This window comes from Mesitornis unicolor, unplaced genomic scaffold (genome assembly GCF_000695765.1).
Source record: "Mesitornis unicolor isolate BGI_N332 unplaced genomic scaffold, ASM69576v1 scaffold16257, whole genome shotgun sequence".
Taxonomy (NCBI): Eukaryota; Metazoa; Chordata; class Aves; order Mesitornithiformes; family Mesitornithidae; genus Mesitornis; species Mesitornis unicolor.
The window spans coordinates 2,458-10,206 of record NW_010198529.1 but is presented as its reverse complement, the minus strand read 5'-3'; the positions used below and the strand labels follow the sequence as shown (position 1 = coordinate 10,206).

Here is a 7,749-nt window from a genome sequence, read left to right as displayed (position 1 = left end):
GAACACCACTTGTGACTGGTCACCAACTGAACCATTTACAGAATGAAGATGCAGCAAACAATGTATGAAAACTTACACCAACTTCTTTATATGGGGACATTTTCGTAAGCTGTCAGTCAGCTGCTGGGCTCCAACTCCAGTTATTTTGTTATACTGAACTCTGAGGGGAAAAAAAAGCTGTGTTAATCTAGGGCACATCATGTAGCAGTAAAATCGAACATTTAATTAAAAATCAAAAATATTATATGGGTTTATCTGCATGGGGGGAGAAAGGAAAAAACCAAAATAGATCCTTGATTCAAAAAGCCTGTAATAAAATATTCAAAAGGTCAAACTAGAACTTCATTTAGTTCATCCGAGGCTTCCTTATTCTATGCAGCTGAGGTCCTTCTCTAGCTCCCCATGACCCTACTCTTCCACCTTAAAACAATTTTTCTGTGTTTTCTGGTGAACTGCTCCTTAATCCTTTCTAACCACTGACTATCTGGACTCTGCATAAGCACATTTTCCCCGTGAAATTTCGCTGAAATATTCTTCCTCAAATTCTGTCTCCTCTCCCCCTAGCATGGTGGATTTGAATTTACAGTATCTAGGCAAGTAAGCTTGCTCAGCCGTCTCAAAAGATTTCATACTCACTCTAGCACTCTTAAAGAAGCCATTGCAGGAAGAACTTTCGCAAGATTTTCTGCTCCAAAATCACAAATGCTGTTATTGTATAAGCTGTAGAAAACCAAACCAGTATAAGCACAATTGAATAATGGATAATGTGAACAGATTATGTAGTAGATCAAGCAACTTCAGATACAGTTGGGCCCTATGAGGACCAGCTGAGAGAGCTGGGGCTGTTCAGTCTGGACAAGGCTCCGGGGAGGACTTTATTGCAGCCTTCCAGTTCCTGAAGGGATCCTACAGGAAAGCTTAGGAGGGACTTTTTACCAGGGCAGGTAGCGATAGAACAAGGGGGAATGGTTTTAAACTGGAAGAAGGGAGATTTAGACTGGATATGAGGAAGAAATTCTTTACTGTGATGGTACTGTTAGTGTGGTGTCACTGGCACAGGTTGCCCAGAGAATCTGTGGATGTCCCCTCCCTGGCAGTGTTCAAGGCCAGGTTGGACGGGGCTTTGGGCAGCCTGGGCTGGTGGAGGTGTCCCTGCCCATGGCAGGGGCTGGACTGGGGGAGCTTTAAGGTCCCTTCCAACCTAAACCATTCTGTGATCTTAACTTCCAATTTACCCACATCTATTTGTGGTTAATGTTTAAAACACAGTTTCATAATTTCTGTATCAAGTAAGGCAAATAGCTACTTCCTTTCTTTAGCTAGTACAGCTACAACAAAAACAGGTCTAGATTCTGAGTGAGAAGAGCAAATCAAAAATCTGCAAGAAAATGAAGCTCAAAGACTTGGGGCACAGCATTCAAAAGATTTCCATGTGAGCAAATTATTCCAGAATTGCACACTATGTTACCTGCATTCCTGACTGAGACACTTCCTCCAAGCCTATACCAGCTATTTTAATGAAATGGGAGGGACCACTGGTCCCATATCAGCAAACACACACCCCTCACTGCTGCCTTAGGGCTTAGCACTGCGCTTAGCAAGCTGCAGATCACAGCCCCGGGTGCACATTTGTACAGGGTATTATTCATAAGTGGGTATTATGGATTGGATTTAAAAATCAGTGCAGTCCTCATTATATTTCTTAGGTACCCTTCTGTACGTCTACACTCAGTCATACTTTTCTCTCCTCATCTCTCTAAAGGTATTATCAAGGTTGTGGTCAAAAGCTTCGCTGCTGCACAGTGTGCGCATTTGTTCCATGTTCAGTAATTTCTGACAGCTATAGCAAGGTGTGTTGTACAAAACAACTCAACAGGGTACAGCTACTTACCTTAGTGTCTTTAATGAAGACAAGGATGGAAGAGCTGTGGCCAGTTTCTCCGCACCCACATCTGTTATCTTGTTCTGTGATAAGCTACAGCAAGTGAGATTGCTTTGTTAGTTGAGCACATTTATTACAGTGTGGGGAAAATTCATTTTTTATGTCTTTTTCATATTATTTGGACAGTCTATTTAGATGAAATTCAGGGGAAAAGACAAATTATGGCCCTTGATGGGAAATGAGGAATCGCCACAGGGTTAACCTATTTCTCTAATGAGGGCACAGATAATTATGTACAGGGACTCATTGGTCTTCCATGCTCATGGGTTAGTTACACCCATAGTTGTTAACACACAGTCTCTTAAGGCTCTAGGTTTAATCTATTTATTTCCAAAATTTCCCAGACCTGTTTAACCTTGCACTTACTTTAATGTTTCCAATGATGTCAGAGTTGGAAAGACTTCAGATAGACTCTTTGCTCCTTCATCTCCAATGCCATTTTCACTCAGTGCATCAAGGCTGGATGGTGACAAAGGGAGAATTAGCTTCACTTTTAATCTAAATTTCTGTGGTTTATTCACCTCGAAGACCACTCTATCTATCTTTAGAAGCTCTTTCTCTGAAGTAGCCTCAATCAGCAAGAAGCATCACACAAATCACAGCTTCACTAATAAGCAGCTTTCTGCTTTCCAAATTTACAGCCTAAGATTTTTTCTTTTACTAGTTGAATAGCTTGACCCATTTCCTTTGATATGCAAATGGTAGCACTTAATGCCTTGCTTCCACCATACACTGAAGATTATTAAAATGGTTATGAAATAGCTGTGTTCCAGCTATGCTGAAATGAAATTTCCTGTGCACACAGAAATACAGAGCCTACAGAACTCAGCAGATGCTGTAAATCCCTGCCTAAACAGCTCCTTCTCCAGACAGGGAGCATTAGAAATGAAGTTTTTCTTCAGTCGGGTATCCAGATGGAAAGAATTTTAGATAGTCACAATTTTAAACACTGGATCCCCTTCTAATCTGACAGACAATGCTGGGATACATCAGACTCATTCCAATTTTAGAGCTTTATTGTTTTCCCAAAATATCACGAAGAAGCCAGATACAATACAGAAAAAATGGCAAATGGGCTGAGGCGGTAAGGCCAAAACCCTCTCAAAATGCAGTAATCTTCCTGCAGAGATGACGGCAGAATATTCACTGCTGTGACTACAATTGTACTACATAAAGAAGCTTAAAATGCAGAGACAGCTGGTTTGTCATGGATACAAGTGAATAAATAGCAACAGGAATTCTTAAAAACTCTAATACTGCTCCTGGTACAGGAAGGGACAAAGACTGTGTGAAAATATGCGGGCAGAACAAAACCAGCCGAGTATGACTTTTTAATACCCTCTGTATTAATCAAATCCACAAAGCTCAATCTCTTAGGCTCTACCAGAATTTCGGGACGTCTGACACCAGAAGGTGCACAGCCCCGGCACAAACACTGACGTTAACCCCCAGAAGTAACACTGCTGCTGGTTCAGGAGAGAGCCTGTTCTCTCCTGGGACAGACACATCTGAGTTCCTCTTTGAATGGTTTTGTTGTTCAGTTTGCTCAGCAAAGCAAGTCTTCTTCCTGGCAAATAAAATGTTTCTTGGGTACATGAGCTCCCCTGTCACAGAATATCACAGAATATCAGGAGTTGGAAGGGACCTCAAAAGCTCCCCCAGTGCAACCCCTGCCAGAGCAGGATCACCAGAGCAGTCACACAGGAACACGGCCAGGGCTTTGGGTGTCTGCACAGAAGGAGACTCCACAACCTCTCTGGGCAGCCTGGGCCATGCTCTGGACCCTCACACTGACAAAGTTTGTCCTCATGTTCAGCTTGAACCTCCTGTGCTCCAGCTTGGACCATTGCCCCTTGTCCTGGCATTGGACATCCCAGAGCAGAGCCTGGCTCCTTCCTCCTGACACTCGCCCTTTCCAAATGGATCCCCATGAATGAGGGCACCCCTCAGTCTCCTCTGCTCCAAGCTCAAGAGCCCCAGCTCCCTCAGCCGCTCCTCAGCAGGGAGATCATCAAGGGCTGCTGAGGAGCAACAGTAAAGTGAAGCCTTAGCATTACTCACTCTAAATGCTTAAGTGATGGAAATGCTGCAAGAATTTCCACGAGTTTTAGGAATCCTTGTAGGCCACATGCTGGACCCAGCCTGGAATAGAAGAAATATAAATGCCACAGTTTTTTTCATATGCTCAGAAACAGCAGAAGTTCTGAATTTTGAACTTCTTCCCCTGCAGCCCCAAATGCAGGCTAGTTTACACTCCTCAGAAGCCACCCTCCCCTACAATCTGCAGCAAGGATTTCTGCTTTGAAGCCTCCAGATAGGACCCCACAAGGCTAAGGATTTTTCAGGTTTTACATTTTAAGTCATATAATCTTCATAACGGAGATTATTTTTTTTCTCTCAACTATTGGCAATTCAGACTGACTTGAGGTCAACATTTTACTGCAGCTAAAAGCATAAATTGAACTTCAATATTTCAGCTCCAAGCACTTGTCCCTCAGATGCTGACCTCTTATTGGGAGTTTCCTTGGTATCACAACAAGTGTAGCCAAGCTAAAAAGATCAGAATTTTAACAAAAAAAAATAAAATAAGGAGAAAGTAGGAGAGGAAATGAGAAGTGGAAGCAGCATAAAATCAGAAGTGAGGCCAAGCACAGCAGTTCTGGACCGGGTCAGATGTGAAGAGTAGGAAACAGATGAAGACCTGATGAGAGTTTTCCGCTGCACCACTGCAGTTTCTGCCCAGATTAATTCACACATTCATTAATCCTATGACAGGATATTTTAAGCAATAGAATAGACTCGGAGGCTGCTTACAGTTTGGGGGGAAAAAAGAAACATTGCTACACCTCATTTTTCAAGTCAGTGTTTCCAAGTCAATCTTCTTCCAGAAAAATGGTGCTGAGTATTTTATTTGGGAGGCACTCTCTGACCTTATTATCTCATGGCCTAAGCTCTGATAGGGCAGCAAATTACATCAGAAGATTCTGATAGAAAGTTGAGTATTTCTAGGGAAATAATATTTCCAGGTAGCTGGATCACGATCAAGATATTTTATACCCGGTGACACAATATCTACATCTGGTGATAAGGAGCTAACTTGTAGTAAAATCAAACAAAATTGATTGAGCTGTATCACTGCAGGAGCCAGAAATGATGTGTTTTGAATTTTGGCCGTAACTTAATAAATCTCGTTGAGAAAAGCAAAAGAGAAATAATGGGGTTTACTTATTGCTTTACCATAAACCAACCATGTATCAGTTCAATGACAGTAGCCAATATCCATGACTCTTCTCAGTCTTAAATGTAATCAAATCTCAATCGACAGAGTGGTGTAACACTTACGCAAACTCTAGTTTTCTGAGGTTTTTGATAGCAGGAATTTCATAGCTGCTGCAACCAGATGCATCTTGCACGCTAAATAAATCACAGTAGAACCAAAGTATGAGACATATTTTAGCAATGAAAACAGTGCTTGAAAAATAGTTTCTTATTAAACTTTTACAGGAAATAAACCACTGCTGCATTAACTGAGGAACCAGAAAACACCAGAATAACTTCTGCTACAACCTTTCTTAATTCAATTAATTTCAAGCTGATAATTGCCTTTCATAGTGCGGTCATTTGCTCTTTGTCCAATAAAACCAAAAAATACATTCTTCTAAGTCAAGTATTTTTTTGTCAAACAGGAAACCTATTTTGTGTATATTGTAATCAAAATACTCTGCCCTTGTTAAAACGGCAGCCACAATTTTTATTAAAGAAACCCCAAACAACCAAAATACTTCACTTATGCTTTTAATTGCAACCAATCCCCTAGCCACATCATGAGCAAGAGTGAAACACAGGGTTTCCAGTTCACATAACACAAGCTTTTACCTCCTGAGCTAAAGGACTGACTCAGGTCATTTGTGACCAATGCAAAACAAGCCTTCATTTATGGCCGAGGTGCTAAATACCAGTTAGCCCAAGTTCTGTAACTGAAAGCAACTGGAAGAGCTTGTACTGCCTTAGTTACTTCTCCTTTGGGCGAGCAGAGGACTCCATTCTCCAGCACTCTCAGCGAACTCCCATTTTCTTAAATCGCTAGTATATTCAGAGGACTTTTGATCGTAAATGAGCATACCAGTTGATCGTCTTCTCCTGCATCTCTACAAGGTCTGAAAGGTCACTGATGTCCTTCATTGTCTTGGCCTTAAAGGGATCAAGAACAAATTTCTCTGTTGATGCTCTCAGCAGCTCATAGTCTTTTGTCTGTTCTAAAGACTTCCAGAGCCTGATGGTATCGCTGAGGGAGGCCCTGTGAAGTGACAAAACACATGAAATCAACAGAGACAACTGCTGTTGTGCATGAAAGTGTCACCTACACGAAGCCCTAGGCACTGCTGTCTACAGAGAATGACCAACCTGAACGATGACACATTCTTTAGGCCAACCAAGTCTTTTAGCCCTTGCATGTCAGTGCTGCTGTTTCGCAAGTCCAAGGAAAACTCTTTACTTGACCTTTTAAAAACAGAGCGCAGTACATAGACATCAGGCGGTGTAAGAACTATGCCCAGAAAAGACAGGTCTGGTTTGAGCCTTAAGGCCACATGCTGAAAAAGGTAATTGTTTTGTGTTTCGTAAATACAATGTAAAAGCTCGAGTAACCTCTCTGGACAGAGCTCATTTATCTGCAGCCTTTTAATATATTTCCGGAGTGTTTTCTGCTTCTTGGTTGATTGTTTCACATCCCTATTTGAAAGGGAGCAGAAGCAGGAGTCATCCTGGAGGAACAACAATCCAGTCAAAAACCGAGGCGTTAAATCTAACCAGTTATAAGGTTTTTTCTTCTTGGATGGAAAGGACAGGTACTTTGTTAGACTTTTATCCTTGGTCTCTTCTGCTAACATAAGGTGAAGCGCACCCAAGAAATTCTGAATGACAAAGTCAGAGAATGTGCTCCCAAATTCCTCTTCTCCAGTATCTGAATGTTTGGGGAATGCAAATGGCAGGAAAAATCCATATTTCAGAGCAAACTCTTTAACTTTCTTAGAAGGAAGAAGATCACTTTTCATGGCACTTTGGTGCTTTTCTCCAAGATACCAGGCTGTACGGGCCAGCGTAGCGAGACTCTCTTGATTTTCCATGGCTGTACCATCTGTTTGCATAGTTATTATCTTTTGCTGAACGAATTTCTTTTTAGTAAGAGTTGAAGGAAGGTGTTTGTCTCCCATTTCAAGTACAGTCTCACAGAGAAAACAAACAAATCTACACATAACAGGGCTGTAGCAATGACTGAACAAGTATTCACACTCTTTGATTAATTTCAGTGCGTTATCACAGTAGGGCAATCCTTCGAAGTATTTGGTTATGTATAATTCTCTCTGCTGAGGGGAAAATCCTACTATTTCAATGGTCTTATCCACTTTGGACACATACTGGTACACCTTGTCTTTGGGTCTTGCTGTAAGTAATAAAGTACAACCATTGAGTATCTTCTTTTGGATGAGTCCTGAGATCAGCTCCTTTACACTGCACAAGTCTTTTTCAGGCTGGCTGGCCAAGCAACGAGGAAAATTCTCATGATCATGCAACCCTTCAAAACCATCAAAAACCAGAAGGACTTTTGCAGGATTTTGCAGTATATACTCAAAGATCTCTTTGCTTCCCTCTTGAGGTTTAACGAAAAATTCAAGAAGCAGATCCTTCAAGCTGTATTGCTTCTCAGGCAAGCTTAGTTGTTTGCAGTCAAACCAAAACGCAAATTCAAATTGAGAAAACTCTCCATTGGACCAGTCCTGGCAGATCTTCTGAACAAGAATGCTTTT

The 7,749-nt window shown here is 41.5% G+C and overlaps 1 protein-coding gene across 1 annotated transcript in view; it reads right to left on the bottom strand.

Moving 5' to 3' along the window:
• Positions 1–76: 76 nt before the first annotated feature.
• CIITA (class II, major histocompatibility complex, transactivator) overlaps positions 77–7,749 on the bottom strand; it is a gene marked incomplete at both ends in the record, with an annotated part of 8,498 nt that continues 825 nt past the window's right edge. The window contains 8 exons of the mRNA XM_010189177.1: positions 77–160; positions 637–720; positions 1,892–1,975; positions 2,309–2,401; positions 4,004–4,084; positions 5,285–5,356; positions 6,066–6,239; positions 6,347–7,731. Of these exons, the coding sequence (XP_010187479.1) occupies positions 77–160; positions 637–720; positions 1,892–1,975; positions 2,309–2,401; positions 4,004–4,084; positions 5,285–5,356; positions 6,066–6,239; positions 6,347–7,731 (2,057 nt within the window). The remainder of the gene's footprint in view (positions 161–636; positions 721–1,891; positions 1,976–2,308; positions 2,402–4,003; positions 4,085–5,284; positions 5,357–6,065; positions 6,240–6,346; positions 7,732–7,749) is intronic.